This window comes from Engystomops pustulosus, chromosome 11 (assembly GCF_040894005.1).
Source record: "Engystomops pustulosus chromosome 11, aEngPut4.maternal, whole genome shotgun sequence".
In the NCBI taxonomy this organism is placed as follows: Eukaryota; Metazoa; Chordata; class Amphibia; order Anura; family Leptodactylidae; genus Engystomops; species Engystomops pustulosus.
The window spans coordinates 22,342,473-22,363,257 of NC_092421.1; the positions used below are offsets into that span (position 1 = coordinate 22,342,473).

General features: G+C 45.3%; 1 protein-coding gene across 2 annotated transcripts in view; it reads left to right on the top strand.

The window, feature by feature from the left end:
* The first annotated feature begins 10,196 nt into the window (after positions 1-10,196).
* LOC140106742 (solute carrier family 22 member 15-like) overlaps positions 10,197-20,785 on the top strand; it is a 158,563-nt gene continuing 147,974 nt past the window's right edge. Inside the window, exon 1 of one of the 2 annotated variants that reach the window (XM_072131360.1) lies at positions 10,197-10,458. In XM_072131360.1, the coding sequence (XP_071987461.1) occupies positions 10,375-10,458 (84 nt within the window). In that variant the 5' untranslated portion in view covers positions 10,197-10,374. The remainder of the gene's footprint in view (positions 10,459-20,785) is intronic. The other variant, XM_072131359.1, reaches the window with a different exon arrangement.

The window sequence follows — 20,785 nt, forward strand, 5'->3', positions numbered from 1 at the left end:
GTCATGATATAATATATAGCAGGCAGGTGTAGCTTGAGACATGGTGTAGATTTACTTATCAAAAGGTAGCATTGTTCTGATACAATGTATTAAACAAATTTTCATAACAGTAAAGTCCACCAGCAGAGGCAGCATTCTCCTCCTATGGCATTGCCCCACTTCCCCTGGCATCCTACTAGCACTGCATTGCAAAACTTCCCCTGGCATCCTCCTAGCACTGCATTGCAAAACTTCCCCTGGCATCCTCCTAGCACTGCATTGCAAAACTTCCCCTGGCATCCTCCTAGCACTGCATTGCAAAACTTCCCCTGGCATCCTCCTAACACTGTATTGCCCCACTTCCCCTGGCATCCTCCTAACACTGTATTGCCCCACTTCCCCTGGCATCCTCCTATCACTGTATTGCCCCACTTCCCCTGGCATCCTACTAACACTGCATGGTCCATCTTCCCCTGGCATCCTACTAACACTGCATTGCCCCACTTCCCCTGGCATCCTCCTAACACTGTATTGCCCCACTTCCCCTGGCATCCTACTAACACTGCATGGTCCATCTTCCCCTGGCATCCTACTAACACTGCATTGCCCAACTTCCCAAGGCATTCTCCTAAAACTGCAGCGTAAATGGGAACAGGTCCGGGGTCAAAACGGGGAATCCAATCACAAGCACTAGGCACAGGACAAAATTTCTCGATGGCATATAGCACGGAGATCCAGCAGGGAATGCTGGGAGACCATGACTAAGGACAACATGCCAGTATTTGTCCGAAACGCGTAGGTATGCCGTTTCTACTTATTTTTAACAGGGAGCATTGCAGCTCATTTTTTACCATGGCTTTTTTGTTGTTGTTTTTTGTATCTGCATAATATGGATTAAATAAAGAAAATGCAATTTTAACCTATTTCCCATGAGTGCTGGATCCATCTACTACTTTATCGTATGACACACCTGAGACGGCACAGATCTCTCTCTCCAACTAAAGACCGAGCACCGTTCAAACTGGAACTGTGGATACCGCACAAGAAGAAATGACCCATATGCAAAAAATAGGTGAGCTGGATATCTACATATGAACTATTCTTACTTAATGCGGGGGGACGCCGGGCTTTATCCAAAAGGGCAAGCCCCAATTTGCAGTGCGCTGGGCATTTAAATCTTCTGAAGCTGGAGCACGGCGCACGGGAATGCGCACGGCCGCCGGACGGCAATCAGGAATGGGGAGAGGTAAGACAGAGTGGAAGGGTGCTGGGGCACACCAAGAATCACAGGTGAGCCCACGACTAAGACATGGGTTGCGGGAGCATCCGTGACAAGGAGTGAAGAGGTGGAACCGGAATCCAAGAAAGCAGTGACCTGAATCTGACTGCGGGTGCCGAAGTTTAGGAGCACGGGAATATTCAGGCATGGAGAAGCTTTGCTCTCACCTAGGGACGCTTCTCCCAAGAATCCTAGGTGCTGGCATTTCCCGGACACAGGGGACAAACGGGACAAGCCCCACTGAAGTGTTCTGGACTTGCACAATAAAGGTAGAGGTCTTCCTGACGTCGTCTTGAACGTTCCTGGAGGGAAAGTCGGGTTCTGTTCACCTGCATTGGTTCCTCTGCAGATGTTACGGCCGGAGGCTGTAACGGCCTTTGGAAGGCAGGTGCCAAGCAAGGTTAACTTCAATCCCAGGCTTGCGGATGCTCGAGACATAACTACTCAGTGCGCTCCTTAAACCAAACATCAATCTGAGTGGCCAGAGTGATGAGACCACTCAAAGTAGACGGCAGGTCACGTGCAGCCAATGCGTCTTTGACTTGAGACGAAAGTCCCTTTTTAAAGGCTGCAGTTAGGGCTGCATCATTCCAGGTGAGTTCAGAGGCCAGGATACGGAACTGAACTGCATAGTCTCCCACTGACGAGTCCCCTTCGTGCAGGTTCATCAGCGCAGTCTCAGCTGAGGAGGCTCGTGCAGGTTTCTCATAAATGGACCGGAATTCCACCAGGAATGTGTGAGTAGCCGTGACCGGATCGTCTCTGTCGCAGAGAGGGGTAGCCCAGGTCAGGGGCTTCCTGGAGAGGAGGCTGATGATAAATGCCACCTTGGACCTTTCAGTGACAAACTGAGATGGCATAAGTTCAATATGCAAGGAGCACTGAGTGATAAAGCTCCTGCACAGCTTTGGGTCCCCATCATACTAGGTAGGCATAGAGAGTCTCAGACTTGGTTCAATGGCAGGTAGACAAGCCGGGGTAGCAGGGATCTGTCGCTATTGCTGAGTGGCAATTAGCTGCTGCAGCATGGCGGTAACTTGTCCAAGCTATTCTCCTTCAGAAGCAATCTACTGGGACTGCTGGACCACAACGGTGGTAAGATCAGCCAGCTTAGGTAGCGGAACCTCGGTGGGATCCATGGCCGGATCTTACTGTTAGGCTTCTGGGGTAGTGAACCTCCTGGAGCTCGATAATGACACAAGCCGACACCTGGGACCGAAATCTAAGTGGCACCCGGTTTTCACCAGAGCTCCCCGCAAAGCAGTGTGGACCTGTTGCGGCATGGTACCACCAGATTGTTGCACTGGTGTGACTTGTCCGCGGTGACAGCCAAGGTCGATGTACAAAGTCAGCACGCAATCTAGTGGTCGGGGAGAGGCAGAAGGTCAAGACAGGCGGCAAAGTTTCAGGGTCAGAGATGGAGCAGGAGGTCATGGCTGGCAGCGAAGGAGTGGAATCGGGAACAGGTCCAGGGTCACAACGGGAGATCAATACACGGGAATAAATCACAAGAAACAGCTTTCTCTGGGGCATTGAGCGTAAAGATCCGGCAGGCGATGCTGCCGGCTTTTAAACAATCCCAGAAAGTGCTCATTGCTAATCAGCGGTGCACTGGCCCTATAAATTTGTGCGCTCCGACACGTGCGCTGGGAAGCTGGGACCGGAGCAGCAGCTTGGAGAGGTAAGTGAGCCTGGGGACGGCAGCTGCCAACGGAGAGGGGCACGGGTGCGCCTGTGTCCCAAGATGTGGGTCGCAGGAGCACCCGTGACAATCAGCGTGTGTCTATGTGATCTCATCCTGAAATGTAAGGGTGGGGGATAACGGCAGAGAGTAGCTCAGCTCTACAGCCTCAGGCAATATGTCTGCCGACCTTAAAGTCAGTGGATCCAGGGTTGGAACTAGGGACAACTGAAATTGTGTACACCAGGACTGATGGAGACAGGTTGGACCTATATCTGTGAAATGCTGTATTTTTGTTAATAACAGTGAATTAGAGAATGTGTCATTTTGTTATCCTGAGTGTATTTAAGAAACTTGTCTTTGTGGGAATATCCCTTTAACCCAAAAAAAGTTTAATTCTGCTCTCATCTCAGCTTTCAGAAATGTTTTTATTCCTATCAACCTTTCATAAAGGGTAAACTACTAATAGTTGTCCTGTGGGCAGATTCTAACACTGCAGATGTGGATCTCTGCAACTCCTGCAGAATAACCCAGTTATTAAAAGGCAGGAATTGGATTTTATCCGCAGTTCGCTTCTCCAACTATGTCTTTAACTACCTGTATCCTTAAATTGAAGTAAAATCCTGATGCAATGAAGGTTATTATCTTTCATAAGAGCAAGTCCTATAAAACCATACATAGGAGCATCTGAAGTGACGCTCCAGATGCAGCCTTTAAACTAGACTCATCTTTGGCAAATATTACTCTTCTCTGCTCATTTTGAGTGTGTGTATATAGATAACCATGCAAGATCTCACATAAAAGATAGAGTTCTAGAAAGGACATTTCATACACTACATGAGGATACTGCTAGTTTATTGGGGTAAAATATGGTAACAGGTTCTCTTTAAGTGCCTTAAAGCCCCAAGACACATTATATTATCATTGTATGAACCTGCCAACCATTTAAAGGAAATCTAGAATCATTATATTACTTTTCCCCATCCCCACTACAATCATAATTCATACCTTTACTTGCATGTGCAATGAAGTCATTGGGGCACATTTACTAAGGGTCCGCGGACCGGATTTCCGTCGGGTTTCCCGACTATTTCCGATTTGCGCCAAATTATACAGGGGTTTTTGGCGCATGCGATCGCATTTTGGCGCTATTTCACCGACTTTCATGCAACACAAATTGGGGGCGTGGCCGTCAGACAACCTGACTGATTCGGACTAAGTGCGGGATTTAAAATTCTAATTGTGTCGCAAGATATGCACTGACATGCACAGGAAAGAAGAAGGTGAACTCCGGCGGACCTCAGCGGGGAAGTGACACATGCAGGATATCGGGTGCGCGATCTTGGTGAATCGCGCCGGACTTCATACTCGTCGGACAGTCCGGATTGGGGATCACGACAGGACCAGGTAAGTAAATGTGCTCCATTATTACCATCAAAGAAAGGGGGACTTATCCTTATCCAGACTAGATAAGTGATTCGCTGGAGAGACTTCCTGCATAATTTGTATATCATTTAATAATTGAGCCCACATTTGAGGGGAATAGAAGGTTTGTGTGGGATGTTTACTAACATTTCTATGATCTTTCGGGGGAGATGACAGATATTGGACAAGTGTTAAGGAGCGGTGATCCATATTTCTTTTCTCTAAGGAAGCCCATTCTGTGTATCTACGGGATAAGGGTTTCTGACGATTATTTGACATTAAGAAATCTTGGTAGAGTCTCGGGAATATGCAGGGAGGTGTGATAATGAGGTAGAGTTAAGTGGTGCTTTAAACAGCAGGGTTTGGAAAGAAGGCAGCGTATTTTAATAGCAACATGGAAAACGTCTGTCACTGTGTTTTCTGTAGAGCTGAATTGTATTGCTCTTATTGGGTCCTGTGGCAAAGCAAGAAACTTGTTTGATATATTTACTGTTCAATGTGTTTATATTGTAAGATATTACTAGGAATAAAAAGTTATTCCAGCAAAAATATGGAAAGAACTGAAATATGCCGTCCAGTTATGGGGAACGGTCCATAAAAAGGATGCCCTGGAGCTGGAGAGGGTTCAACATAGAGCCACAAAAATGATAAGGGGTATGGAGGGTCTTAGTTATGAGGAAAGATTAAAACAACTAGATTCATTTATTCTGGAAAAGAGACGACTACAAGGGGACATGATTAATTTATATAAATATATGAATGGTCCATACAAAAATATGGTGGCAAGTTGTTTCAGATTAAATCAAATCAGAAGACGAGGGGGCACTGTCTCCATCTGGAGAAAACAAGGTTTAATCACCAGAGGCGCCAGGGCTTCTTTACTATGAGAAATGTCAATCTGTGGCATAGCCTGCCTCAGGCGCTGGTCACAGCAGGGACAGCAGAGAGCTTCAAGAAGGGTCTAGATGCCTTTTTACACCTAAATAACATTGATGGTTATGCTATATAGAATTGTTTCCCCTAAATCCCTTCCTCATCCAATCCCTTCCCTTTTTTGGTTGAACTTGATGGACAAGTGTCTTTTTTCAACCATTTAAACTATGATACTATGATTATCTTTTTGCATAGCCTACCCCCAAGTATCACCACAGCTGCCTACAGGGCAGCCATAAGGGCTGTATCGGTTGTACTCCCTTGGCACTGACTCCAGTAGTGGCCACTACAAATGCACTCTACTATCCCCAGTGGTGGATTAAGACTATTCTGATCCCTGGGCTGTGTAAAGTTTCTGGTCCCCCACCAGATATACAACATAGATACAGTGGGGGACATTTATAAGGGCTTGTACCCCAGTTTTGTGCTTGCATTTGGTTTCCCCAGCTTTACTCCACCACCCGGCAAAGTGGGTGTGAAAAGGCTCTGTACCTGCGCACTTGCTATAGCCTGCGAATCTTCATCCCTGGTAACTGTACATCTGCGCAGCTGGCTGCTGAATACATCCCGAACCCAGAACCCGGCACGCTGGAGGGACACGCTTTCATCATATGTCAGCATTGTGCTGGCATATGCTAAATGCCCCCCTTTTGTGGTGCAGCCGCTCTGCCTCCATGCGACACAAACTAGGTGGCGGACTGTCCGACTGATTCGGACCAGAGCCATATGTAACTTGCAAATTGTGTTGCACGCCCTATGTTAAAGGTGCACCACAAAAAAAGATGGTGAACTCTGTCGGACCTGAGCGGGGAAGCGACACATTCAGGATATCGGGCGCACAATCTTAGTGAATCAGTCGCACCAAGCATAATGCACGGACAATGCTGTCCAACTTTGTAAGTAAATGTGCCCCAATATGTTAGACCCAATCACAATCATAGGCACAGATTTATTATATATCTGTAGACACCACGTTCCAAATTATTATGCAAATGATATAAGAGTATAAATTGAATTTTATTAAACAAACCACCCATACCTCCCAGACCTGATAACAGTATATTCTCCAAAATGAAAATTTAAAAACATTTTAAAGGTTGTAAAGAACTGAAAATGGTCATTTGTTGAATTTGCAGCATTAGGAGGAGCTATTTCTATCCAAAACATCCCAACAGGATATCACATTCACAATTCTTGAATCCATTGAACTTTTCAGTTTTTTTGGAGTTTATGCTTGAATTCTTTTGATGATGTCAGAATAGAAACCAACAATAATCACATGCGCTATACAGTATGACAATATGGAAGGGGTTTGGGTTTAGTTTTAGGCACACGTCTGCAGCAAGTAAATACTGGGTATCCCTTTCTCAGTGGATGTATAGGGAGAAAAGGATTGTGAGAGAGAAATTATTGCAGATATATGACTGCTGTTTTGGATGTGACTGGAGTATCAGAGATGATTTAATGGCAGGCTGATACATCCAGAGTCACAGACATCTGAGATTATACAACATTAAATAGATAACTGCAGCTCTGGATGTTACTGGGGTATCAGAAACTATATAACAACAGATAGATGATGGAAGCTATGGATGTAACTGGAGAATCAGAGATGATATAACAGCAGATTGATACTCCAGTTACATCCAGAGATGCAGTGATCTGAAATGATATAATGTTCCCCTGAAAATAAGACAACCCCTTAAAATAAAACCTAGTGTAATTTTTTCTAGCTCGGACATATAATGCCTAACCTGAAAATAAGACCTGGCGGCAGTCATTGCTTCAGCTCCCCCCAAGCCATGGTTGTGTAAAAATAATAATTCCTTTATATTTATATAGCGCACACAGTTTATGCAGCGCTGCACAAAACTTGCCAAATCAGTCCCTGTCCCCATGGGGCTCAAACTAATCAACCTACCAGTATGTTTTGGAGTGTGGGAGAAAACCGGAGGACCCAGAGTAAACCCACGCAAACACAGAGGGAACATACAAACTCTTTGCAGATGTTGACCTGGATGGGACTTGAACCCAGGACCACAGTGGTGCAAAGCTGTAGGGCTAACCACTGAGCCACCGTTGGATTCACAAGTAATTCAGCATGAAATTTAGAGTTTGGATAGTTATAAGGAAGTTGTTGACAAGATGGTTTTAAAGTTAAAAATGTGGCTTTTTGTTCATAAATGCCAGGATCGGTAAATGTACCATAGATTGTTGTATATGGAAATAGAATCACAAGACTTTCTTGATGGAATTCAGATGTGTTGAGCTTCTGGGGTAGTGAACCCCCTAGACCACCGTTGGACGATGACGACACCTGGGACTGGAATCTTAGTGGCACCCGATCTTCACCAGAGCCCGCCACAAAGTAGGTTGGATTAACTGCGGCGCGGTACCACAGGCGCGACTTGTCCGGCGTGGCAGCCAAGGTTGAGGTACAAAGTCAGCAGGCACTCTAGTGGTCGGGGACAGGCAGGTGGTCGTGGCGGGCGGCAAAGGTTCAAGGTCTGAGACAGAGTAAGAGGTCAGGGCTGGAAGCGGAGGAGCGGAATCGGGAACAGGTCAGGGGTCACAATGGGAGGTCAATACACGGGAACAAGTCACTGGTAAGAACTTTTTCTGAGACATACGAGCACAAAGTTCCGGCGGGGGAAGCTGGGAGAAGCCGGCTTTTAAACAATCCCTGGGAAGTGGCCAGCGCCAAACAGCAGTGCGCTGGCCCTTTAAATTTTGCACACGTCGCAGTTCCTTATGGCGGGGAAGCCGGTATGGGAGCATGAGCGTCATGGCCGGCGCCAGCACCCGGCTTAGCCGGGCAAGTGCCGGGGCCCCAGAGGTCTCAGAGGGGCCCACAGCACACACTGGTAAGATAAGCATACTCAATTACATCGGCATGCTTGTTGCCGATGTAATTGAGAGAAGCGCCTCACTCACACTGCCGGCGCGGCTGACAGGGGGGCGGCACCGCAAGCAGGCACTCACAGAATATTATTGCATCGTCGTCGCCGATGTATTTCTGGAGCAGAGCGTCTATCAGTGTGCAGGACGCTGGACGTGATGACTTCACGCCGCCAGCGTCCCTGGTGCTGCACAGTAGACGCTGTGCTGAAGATGTAGCAGAAGAGCGGTGAGCCCCAGAAGAGATGAAGAAGAAATCGCATGCAGCCCTTGAGGTAAGTTAGCGTTTATTTTTTTTCTGGCCACTAATAATGTGCATTTAATTAATGGAGGCAGGGAAGGGGGTATATATTAATTAATGGAGCCTGAGGGGGTATATATTAATTAATGGAGCCTGGGGGGGGGTATATATTAATGAATGGAGCCTGGGGGGGTATATATTAATGAATGGAGCCTGGGGGGGGGGGGGTATATATTAATGAATGGAGCCCGGGGGATAGATATTAATGAATGGAGCCTGGGGGGGTATATATTAATTAATGGAGCCTGGGGGGGGGTATATATTAATTAATGGAGCCTGGGGGGGGATATATATTAATGAATGGAGCCTGGGGGGGTACATATTAATTAATGGAGCCTGGGGGTGTATATATTAATTAATGGAGCCCGGGGGGTATATATTAATTAATGGAGCCCGGGGGGGGGATATATTAATTAATGGAGCCCGGGGGATATATATTAATGAATGGAGCCCGGGGAATATATTAATGAATGGAGCCCGGGGGATATCTATTAATGAATGGAGCCTGGGGGGGGTACATATTAATTAATGGAGCCTGGGGGGGGGGGTATAAATTAATTAATGGAGCCTGGGGGGGTATATATTAATGAATGGGGCCTGCGGAATATATTAATGAATGGGGCCTGGGGGGTGTATATTGATTGGAGCCTGGAGGGGTGTATATTCATTAATGGAGCCTGGGGGTGTATATTAATTAATGGAGCCGGGGGGGGGGGGGGGGGGGTTGTATATTAATATTTGTATTCTGCGTTTTTAATGCCACCACATTTCACTGCTAAGGGGCCCACTGAGGCTCTGTCGCCCAGGGGCCCACTGAAACCTGGAGCCGGCCCTGATGAGCGTGGAGAGGTAAGCGAGGCTGGGGAGGGATGCTGCCATGGAGAGGGGCACAGGTGCGCCTGGGACCCGAGATGTGGGTTGCAGGAGCACCCGTGGCAAGATGGTTATGCTGATGTGTGTGATATGCTGAAAATAAGGCCTAGTGCTTCTTTAGGAGCAAAAATTTATATAAGACACTTTCTCATTTTCGGGGAAACAGTGGATAGATGATTGCAGCTCTGGATGTGACTACTGTATCAGAATTTATATAACACTAGAAAAAACTGCTGCTCTGGATGTAACTGGAGTATCAGAGATGATATGATTTCAAGAATAAGAATGCTGCTTTTGATGCGACTGGAGTATTGGAGATGATATAATGGCAAGGATGAGACTGTAGTATCAGAGATGATATGATGGCAAGAATAACCCAAGAGCTATGGATGTGACTGGAGTATATAATAACAAGGATGATTTTTTTAATTATTTTTTTTACGTTGAACACCCCCTTCCGTCGATTCTTATTGGAAGCAGTTGTCTATCTTATACCTATATTGCAGTTTATAATTGCCCCCTTTGTATCTGTCAAAACTAAGGCAAATGGATGCGAGCGTAAACGTGCTTCAAAAACCTCGTGTGAACACAACTTAAAATACAAAAGATTTAATGAACAGCCTGAGCTTATCCACCCTTACAGAAAACAGTTAATAGACTAGAAAAAAAAAAAAATCGCTGGCTATGTTCTCTCCCCACATCCGCCTCACAACTTAGTGACGCCTCACACAGGCGTACACACATTATTTATATACGACAGGACACGCCCCCAGCGGCACGGGCCAATCAGCTGCTAGCGCCGAGCAGAATGCCGCCGCGTGGCTGTGCGATGTAAACGCTGCACTGAGTGAAAGCGAGGCTTGGGCCGCACGGATGACTGCCGGGTGCGTTCCAAGGCTTGCGAAGTAGCCACGTCACCTTACAACACGGTGACGTCAGAGTCCCCGCTGGCTGCAATCATGAGACCTGTCGCTGCTGCTGCATTATTCTGTTAGATGACAGCAGATGGACGTAGATGAGGCTTTTCTGTCAATCGGGGAGTTCGGCAGGTGCCAGAAGCGGCTGACCGTATTCCTAGTGCTCCTGCAGGTCGGTCCTGACATTGCGCAGTAGGGTCATAATCGCATCACATGGCGATTGTGTGACATGCGATTTATGTCACGTGATGTGCGATCTCCCGATCACTATGTATAGTATCCCTATGTATCCCATCACTTTACCTGTAACTGACTGTCATGTCTACAGGTGGTGGCTACTCTGCAGAATGACGTGTCTGATCCAGTCCTTGGACTGTGATGTCACCTGCAGTAGGTAATTTCTTATTTCAGTGCTGTCCATGAGCGAGTTTGCTCTGGGAAATTCGCTCCATGAACTTGTGGGATATCCCGGATCAAGCCTTAAATCACTGAACTGAACAGACATTGTGAGTTCAGTTCAGTGATTTGAGGTTCACTGACCGAACTTGCTCATGAACAACATGTCTGAGCTCTGCTGAATAGTAGGAGCTGTAGTGGGAGAGTTATGACTCATCCTGCTCCCTCCCCTCTTTCTGACACTGTCAATGTCTGCAATTTTTGCAACTCTTTGGGAACTTTTTGAAATGTGCGCTGAAGTCCACCAGACATTTGTTCATCATCAGTAAGACACTTTAGTAAGGAGCTCCTAGTGCCGAAAATTTGGGTGACAGGTCCTCTTTAAGGAAAATTTAGAAGATAGAAAGAAGTGATGTGAGACATTTGTAACAAATGTCACAAAATGAAAAAAAAGTGAGATTGATAAATGACCGAAGTAGTAGATGGGGAAAAAAGACAAAGCCAGGGAAAAACAAACAGAGATAAGAAAAATGACCCCCATTGGGTAAAGACCTGATGACAACTCAGAGCAGTGAGTGAGAGAGGAAGACCAATGGTGAGAACAGGGAAACATTATAACTTGAGGGGGTGCAGAGGTTGCGATGGCACCTGGGCCCAAGAGGTTTGGGGGGCCCTTATGGTGTCACTTTCCCATATGAGAAGACTATTACTATAAACCATACATTATAGTCGGGGCCTGGCACAGACTTTGCACTAGTTACTCCACTGGACTTGTTATTTCCTCTCCTGCTGACCCAGACCACCTTCATGACTTCTCTTACACATGCAGAGTTTGCCTCTGTGGCCTCTCGTTTCTCTAACCTCTACAACAATTCAAATAAATATAAAATATAAATAAAATAAAAAATATAAATAAATTCAGGCCCCAGCTTTTAGAGCAACACAAATAACAACCCCTAAATAAAGTGAAATAACCTTGTAGGTAACCTTGTAGCTTGGCTGTGGGGTAGATTTTTAAAGTTCAGTCACACAAATGTATTCTCTTGGTACATTCGGCTCATTATACTACATCACACTTTGGAATGGATCTATAGGTAGCATATTGCTGCACTGTACACCGTGGATCAATTCACACCCGTATCATCATGTGACAGCAGGACACTGGGGAGTAGGGGAATTTTAGTGGAGTCCCACTATTGCATGGCTCTACTTTCATATGTCAGCCTGTAACGGGGCAGCCATGCTCATAGGCAGTCTCTGGTATTGCAGATCTGATACATAACTTATAATGGAGCTGAGTTGCAATGCCAGACATGGCCTGTAGGTCAAGGTGGCGCTGTTCTTGTAGGATAGCATCTGGGTTTTCCTAGGCCTGTGAAACAGTCTGAAGAAGTACTAACACAATGGGGCACATTTACTTACCTGTCCTGCGCGATCCCCAAAAGTGCATTGTCCGACCGGAATGCACATCTGCCGCGATTCAAGAAGATTGTGCGCCCAATTTCCTGCATGTGTCACTTCCCCGTTCAGGTCCACCGGAGTTCACCTTCTTCTTCCTGGTGTATGTAAGTGCTTGATCTTGCGACACAATTTAATCAGTCCGCATCAGTCAGATCGTCCGACGGCACGCCCCCCGATTTCTTTGAAAGCTGGCGGCGATGTGCCAAAATCCAATCGTGTGCGACACAATCCCCATCTAAATGCCTGTCCAAGGGGCGCGATTCCCGAAAACGTCGGAAATCCCCACGGAAATGCGGCTGCGGGACCCTTAGTAAATAAGCCACATTGGGTTTTTACACAGAACGGGGAGGGGCTTGGCCAAAACGCATATGCGTTTCCACTGAAATGCCTACATTATTGAAATGCAAAATACGTGGTGCTCATTATGGAGACGCATATGCGTTCTGGCCAAGTTCCCTGTTCGGTTGAACTTGCATTTAAAAATGCAACTGAAACACAACGTGTAATCACGGTCTTAGGGCTCTTTCACATTGGCGTTGGTGCTCAGCTTCCATTGCGTCTTTTATCCTTTGTGTCTCTGATTTTCTTCCGTTTTGTCTCCGTGTCCTCAAAAAAACTGAAGGTTTAACACTGCTTTGAAAACATCACACCTGGTTTTCCAGAATCATCAGTGAAAGAAACGGATGTTTCAACAGTATTTTTTGCGGACCCATAGAATTCTATTGCCTTCTGCCATCCACATCCATGAAAAAATAGGAACGTTTTATAATATTTTCCACGGACAACGTATTAGTGAAAATACAAGCCAATGTGAAAACATGCATAGAAAGCAATTGCTTTCAGAGGCATCCGTGGAAATCCCTGAACCACAGATGTGAAAAACAACGCCAATGTTAAAGAGCCCTAATGGCGCATTCACACGAAGTGTTGCGTTGCGGTTTAGACGCATTTCACTATCTTCAGCTTTGATTACATGATAAGGTTACATTGCGTTTTAGCAGATGCAGTGGAAACGCAATGTAACCTTAGCAGCATGTGATCAAGGCTGAAGCCAGAGGAATGCGTCAAAAACGCAACGCAAGATGCAACGCATCGCGTGAATGTGCCCTGAGGGTGAACACACACACGTGGCGTTTTTAGGCCGTTTTTAGTTAGTGCGTTTTCAGATCGTTAAAAACGCATGCGTTAAAAACACATCAGTTTTTTTTAAACGCATGCATTTTTGTCCGGTTTTCCGAATTTGCGCAATTAAAAACGGACAAAAACGCATGCGGTTTTAAAAAACGGATGCGTTTTTAACGATCTGAAAACGCACTAACTAAAAACGGCCCAAAAACGGCCTGAAAACGTCACGTGTGTGTCTTCACCCTAAAGCTTCCTGCGCACAGTGTTGAAACAACAGCACATATGAGGCCTCAGTACGAATAAACGCTGCATTTCGAGGGAGTGATCATTTTCTGTGGTGTCGTTAGGACATAAATTGAAGCCTGACCCAACTCATCAGTGATTCAGAGAGCTGCTAAATTAAAGTTTCTGGCACATGAATCATTCATGGTCTCTCGTCTTCCCTCTATTTATAGACTTGGCTGATAACTCATTATCCCACTCAGCTTTATGACAAGTTGTGAAATAGTGGTGCTGCTGCAGAAGCTCTTGGGACCCATCACATCTCTTATGTTTCCCACTGGGGAAAGAATGAGATAAAATAAATGTGATCCCGGCTGTTTCAACATTACAAAATACAAGATTCTCTATGGAGATGAGGGAAATATCTAGACGTGTTAAAAATGCCGGAGGCTTCGAGGGCTACATTGTCAGTCTGAAAGTGAAAGGTGCAAAACCATTAATGCACAAAGTGTATACAGTGTCAACAGATGGAAAGGAAAATCTAATGGAGGAAAAACTATTTCTGATTTAAAAATAACCCTTAAAAGGAAACCTACCATGAGGGATCTACCATGAGAAGTAGATGTGAAGGTAGATTCCTCCTGCCTGACCCTGCCCTAATCTGTAATTTATTAATCCTGGACTTAACCTAACTTGTTAAAAACTTTATTTCAGTAATATGTAAATTACCTGCAGAGGCTACTGGGGCGTGTACTAGCCTGGCCGGGCACTGGGAGCTAAGGCTAATACAGGCCCCAGTAGCCTCTGCATTTAACCCTATACCCAACGCGCGCCATAATAGTACACTGAGCGTTGGGTGCGGGTATATGGAGAGGGGCAGGACTAGGAGGAGGGGGCAGGACTAGGCTTGATGCGGCAGTCACCTCCTCCTAGTCCTGCCCCCTCCTGAATACGCCGGACCGCTTTGAGTGTGGTCCGGCATTCCTATTGTACAGCGCGGCAGTGTCTGCTAGCGTTATCAGAGGTTTCCGATAACACTAGCAGTGCAACACTGCTGCATCTGTTGTAGCACTAGGAGCTGCTTACTTTAGTGCCTTTTTTTATAGGTGACGGGTCCTCTTTAAAGGAGACCTGTTGCTGATATCCTAAAGGAGTATTCCAAGGAAGACAGTTTCTTAATTATACTCAGGATAACAAAATAACAAATTTGTATATTCGTTGTTATTAACAAAAATACACATATAATTCCAATCTATATCTATCAGTCCTGGTGTACACAATTTTTGGTTGCCCCTGAACCCGACCCTGGATTGCCTGAGTTTAGGGTCGGTAGACATAATGGGGGTCATTTACTAAGGGCCCGAGTCGTGTTTTCCAGACGTGTTACCCGAATCTTTCCGATTTGCGCCGATTTTCCCTGTATTGCGATCGGATTGTGGCGCATTGGTGCCGGCGTGCACGCGACGGAAATCGGGGGCGTGGCCGAACGAAAACCCGACGGATTCAGAAAAACCGCCACATTTTTTAAAAAAAAAAGTGTTGCGGAGCTTGCACTTACCTTCACTAGGAATAGGCCAGTGAACTTGAGTGCGTTCCGATGCTCTTCAGCGCAGCAGCGCCACCTGGTGGACGTCGGAGGAACTGCCTTAATGAATCCCGGCCGGACCCGAATCCACTGCAGAGAATGCGCCGCCGAATAGACCGGGTAAGTAAATCTGCCCCATTGTTCTTCTGTTTGACGCTGCGCTGCTCTCTGCCTATAGCCCCCACCCTTGCATTCCAAGACGAGCTCACACACAGACGCTTCCTGCCAGCAGCCAGAGTAGAGTAAAGCTACAAGCTACAGACAGATGAGGTCTTTATCCAGAGGAGGGGGGGGGGGGGCTTACAGCACTGCTGTGATAGTAGAGCTGAGAATGTCATTGGGTTTTTTATCCATCTCATGGATTTCATCATTTCTCATCCTTCTTTCTATGTGTCAGATACTAGTGAATGTTCAAAGGCTAAATGAAAGTGTATATAAACCTGTACCCTAATAATCTAAACAAATTGTCAGCACACAGCACTAGTGGGATCATAATGTGTGTACTTGGAGAGTCCCCGTCCACACTCTGGAATCTTACAATTGTAAAGTAAGCTGTTTAAAAATGATCATTATTGTGAAAGCATGAAAGGAGATTGGAATTTGCGAATTTTCTTTCGTAAGCAAACCCCTTTAAATGTCAGGTGCTAAAGTAGGCTGCGAAAGTATTCATACCGGTTGAACTTTTCCACTTTTTAAATGTTACAGCCATAAAGTATCAAGTATTTGTGAAGTTTAAAGAAAATGATACATGGTTATGGAAATTTAAAAACTGCACGTTTGCCGTGTATATGTATTTGTATGCATCTAGAACAGTAAAATTGTAACGTTGAAACATCCCAATACTTCCTGCGTTCAGCTTTAAGGAATCATCCGCTTTTGATTCAAAGGATTTATTTTGTATTGGTGATCCACAAATAATAAAGCTTTTCAGAACTTCTCTTATGTGTAGAAGCCCTTGGAGACTTTAGAACTTATGGAAAGCCTTTGATGTTTGAATGCCATGACCTTATAGTAAAGGCTGGTGTGTACTGTGGTTACTGTGACTCCTTATGGAAAGGAGGGTCTCTCTATGAATCCTGGGGGTAAAAGGGCCCCAATGCTGTGGAAGTGGACTTTGACTGGATCATTGCAACATCTTTATTATGATGTCGATTTTTTTTTTTGGTGTACTTGGGATCATTGTCCTTCTATATAAACCAATTTTGGGTTTATGGTTTACTCATTGACTGCAAAGTTGCCTGGTAAAAACACAAATCATTAAGGATCCATCATTGTGCTGGACAGTTGGTATCAACTTTTACAGAGGACCTGTCACCTGTAAAAGCGCCACTAGGAGCTGCCAAAGTAAGTAGCTCCTAGTGCTACAACAGACACAGCAGTGTTACACTACTAGCATTATCGGAAACCTCCAATAACCCTAACAGACACTGCCGCGATGTACACTAGAAACACCAGACCACACTGTAAGCGGTCTGGCGTATTCATGAGGGGGTGGGATTACGGGCGGTGACTGCCGCATGAAGCTCGTCAGTGCTGCTTCTCCCCCTTATGAATATGCCTGTCCCCTTACAGCACGATCTGGAATTTCTGTGTACATCACAGCAGTGTTTGTTAGTGCTATCGGAGGTTTACACTGTAAACACTGCGGCGTCTGTTGTAGCACGAGGAGCTGCTTACTTTAGCAAGCAGCTCCTAGTAGCGTTTTTTACAGGTGACAGGTCCTCTGTTATAGTGTCTTATAGTGAATAGCTTTTTTTTTTGGTCTCTTGTCCATAAGATGTTTTGTCAGAAGTGGTTTGTGGTTTGTTCACATGTAAACTTGGGCTGTGGTGTAATATTGTTTTGTAAAGAAGAGGTTGTCTCCTATCAATCCTTCTAAACACACCATAGTCAGATAAACAACAGATCTTGGTCTGTTTTTTGGGTAAATTTGCTGTGATTTCCACTCCTGGGAATATTATCATCTGTGTTGAACATTTTCCTTTCTTCTGAACGATGAACTATAGATTTTTGTAAACCCTTCCAAGATTCATGGCCGCATCTTTGTATATATCTTCTGTCATTTGCCTTGGGTTATATGTCTCTCAATGCTCCACACAAGCATGTTGTCACAATTTCTGCTTTTATCGCAGGGGTCACACTTGCTGATGATCAGTTAATGAAGGCCATTTTACTTGGCACTTTCCTACGAGGGTATGGTTTCTTTTTCTCATTACATAAGAATGTGAATATGGCAACCAAGGCTCTGCTTTAAATAAGTATGTGAATTGGGTTACTATAATAAACTTTTAGTTATTATATTGACTGCTAAGGTTGGGGGAGAAACCAGTTGCAGGAATCTCGTTTTTAAAGGGAACCTGTCATCAGGAAGATCATTTTAAAAAGATGACTGGTTCCAATAGCCTCTGGCATGATGATTTGAAGAATCCCTTTGTCATGCATGTGAATAATTGTGTATTTGAAGTTCCCTGCAAGCAGTGTATGATGAATCCCAGGGGGGTGCAGTTCAGCACAAGTCGTCTTCTCCACTCTCCTGCTACCTCCCCCTGCTTACATGAGCTCCCCACTGCAAGCAATTCCCGTTTAAACTGCTCCCCCCCTTGTAGGCACCCCCCACTGCTGGCAGGGAGCCAGGCAATGTTAAAGAAACAATTAAAAAGCACTGAATTTATTTAGACACCCCACAAAGACATTTTTTAAATCAACACGCCAGAGGCTATTGGCACGGATTGGGGTTGCATCAGAGACATCGAATTTATTTATGGAGGCAGCTCTTGTCCATGTGGCTTATTAGCTTATGAACATCATAACATCATTTGTGTATGTGTGGGCGGCAGGACAATAGGTAATTTACCAATATACATCTCTTAAAGGGATTGACCGAGATTAAGCAAAAATAGCAAGTTTTGGGGGCACTGCTGCAGAAAAAAAATGTGTATTGACCTCCTTCGAAAACTCAGTGTCCAGCCATGCGGTCCTTAGGGCTTTGCTTTTGTTTGCTTCCAGCCATGCCCACATGTCCCCTGTCCCAGTGCTGGAACATAGAGACGGCTTGGCGTGCCAGACACTGGGACATGGGAATGGGTGGGAGTGCCAGGCAGACGTAAACAATCAGGAGCACGGCACCAAGGGCCTGCGGCGCTGGAGGAGGTAAGCACACATTTATTTTTTTGTGCAGTCCCCATTCTCCCCCGGCCACCTTGCTATTTTTGCTTAACCTTGGACAACACCTTTAATAGAACTGCACCCTTTCATGATATGTAATGTGAAGCCTCCTGTCTTTTACCTCATCAGCCGGACATTCCTGACCACAAAATGGCCGCAGACGGAGGGTCATGTGATCTCTATCTGTCCATTAACAATTGCCCTGCCAGCAGTCCAATACTATCATAAGGTCCTGGCAGGGCGATTGCTCATGGACAGATAGAGATCACATGACCCTCCGTCTACGGCCATTTCATGCTCAGGTAAAAGACAGGAGGCTTCACTACATATCAAGAACTTGTAATACATGTACATTGGTAAATTACCTAATATCCCCCACACACTTACAGTACATTACAAAAAGCATGAGGTAAAGTGGCCAACCCCTTATCTCCAAAATCCATTGGGTACAGTGGTGGGTTGCTGCTTACACAGCTGGTGGAGTTGTACACACTAAGGGTCTGAACACTGCATTTTCGTCGGGTTTCCCAACTTTTTACCATTTTGCCTTGAATTGCCCCGCGATCGGATAGTGGCACATCGGCGCCGGCTTGCATGCGACACAAATCGGGGGGCGTGGACGTCGGACAACCCGACTGATTCGGAATTTAGAAACGAAATTGTGTCGCAAGATCAGCACTCACATCCACCGGGAAGAAGAAGGTGAACTCCGGCGGACCTCAGCGGGGAAGCGACACATGCAGGAAATTGGACGCACGACCTTAGTGAATCGCGGCAGCTCCGAATCCTCGTCGGACATTCCGAATCAGCGGCGTCAATGGCACGGGTAAGTAAATGTGCCCCAATATGTTATCTGTTATTTCGCCGTTACTTATATATTCTTGGAGAACCCCATGAATCCGATTTCACGCCGTTCTCAATCTCTCATTGGTATGAGTTGCTGGAATGCAAACCTCACTAGACTTTATTGAGAATTAATCTTTTTATGAATGGTTTCTGAATTGAAAGAGACTATATTTTTTTTCAATTTGCACCAGAAAGACACATTATCTGCCAGACTCTTCCACCATAAATTGGAAGTACACTCTGCACTGAAAGGCAGGGAAGGAACAAAGGACGCTGCTGTGTCTGCACAGGGCCCCTACATAAAGTGTAATTTAATGCCATTCACAAGGCGTCTATGGCTTCAGATGTGTTGCATTATGTTAAATGACGAATTGGCATTTTACAAGCATATTTTGGGTTCCTGATGGGAAAATGAAATGCATAATGGCTTACATATAATAACTCTATGATGGATGTTCTCTCTGGAAGACGGGAGGGAATATTCTTACAATGTATTAAAAGAATGCACTTTTTAAAAACAGATTTAGTGTAATTTATGAAGACTCCCGGCGCCGCAGCTTGGGTTTTGTAAACTTTTGTGTACGAAGTGTGTTTCCTGGCATTCTGCAGAAATGAATGCTATATCTATATAGAGGACTACAAGAGTAAAGGTTCTGTTCTATCCATTCTCCTTAGCACCTTAGCACTTATCCTCATAGTTTTTGTGTGCCTTAGGTCCTTGTTAAATGCCCAATTTAAGTATTATATGTTACTTATGTGGCTTCCTATTTGAATTCCTGAAGTGCAGCTCTATGCTCATCCACTAGAGTTAGTGAGCAACATTCTTCACTGTTCCCACTGATGGAGATGCCTGATAAGCCAATCACTGGCAGTGACGTGCTGCAGCAAGTCAGTTGGCTGAGCATAGATTTTCTATGTGTAAATGCTGTGATGATGCAACCTAGTAAGCCGTAGGAGTATTGATGAAGTGAGTATTAATTATATTACTACCAGTTTTACAGACTACATAAAGGCTATTTACACTCTTGCCAACATTTTATTGCTTTTCTGTCTGTTGTATTTATGAAGAGACCAAAATCATTTTACCAATAGGCATATATTAAAAATGTCCTACCCTTTTGTGCAAGGAAGTTTGCATGTATGACTACACACAGCACCATTTTTTTTTTTTTTGGGTTTAAAATTTTTTTTTGAGTACCGTATATACTCGAGTATAAGCCGGCCCGAGTATAAGCCGAGGCCCCTAATTTTACCACAAAATACTGGGAAAACCTATTGACTCGAGTATAAGCCGAGGGTGGGAAATGCATTGGTCACAGCCTCCCCAGTATATAGCCAGCCAGGCTCTGCCCCAGTGTATATAGCCAGCCAGCCCCTGCCCCAGTGTATATAGCCTGCCAGACCCTGCCCCAGTGTATATAGCCTGCCAGACCCTGCCCCAGTGTATATAGCCTGCCAGACCCTGCCCCAGTGTATATAGTCTGCCAGACCCAGCCCCAGTGTATATAGCCTGCCAGACCCTGCCCCAGTGTATATAGCCTGCCGCCGCTGACGAACAGATCGCACAGAAGATATACAGGGGTCACCGGAAAGGTGAGTTTAGATATATTTAGTTTTTTGACTCGAGTATAAGCCGAGTTTGGGTTTTTCAGCACATTTTTTGTGCTGAAAAACTAGGCTTATACTCGAGTATATAAGG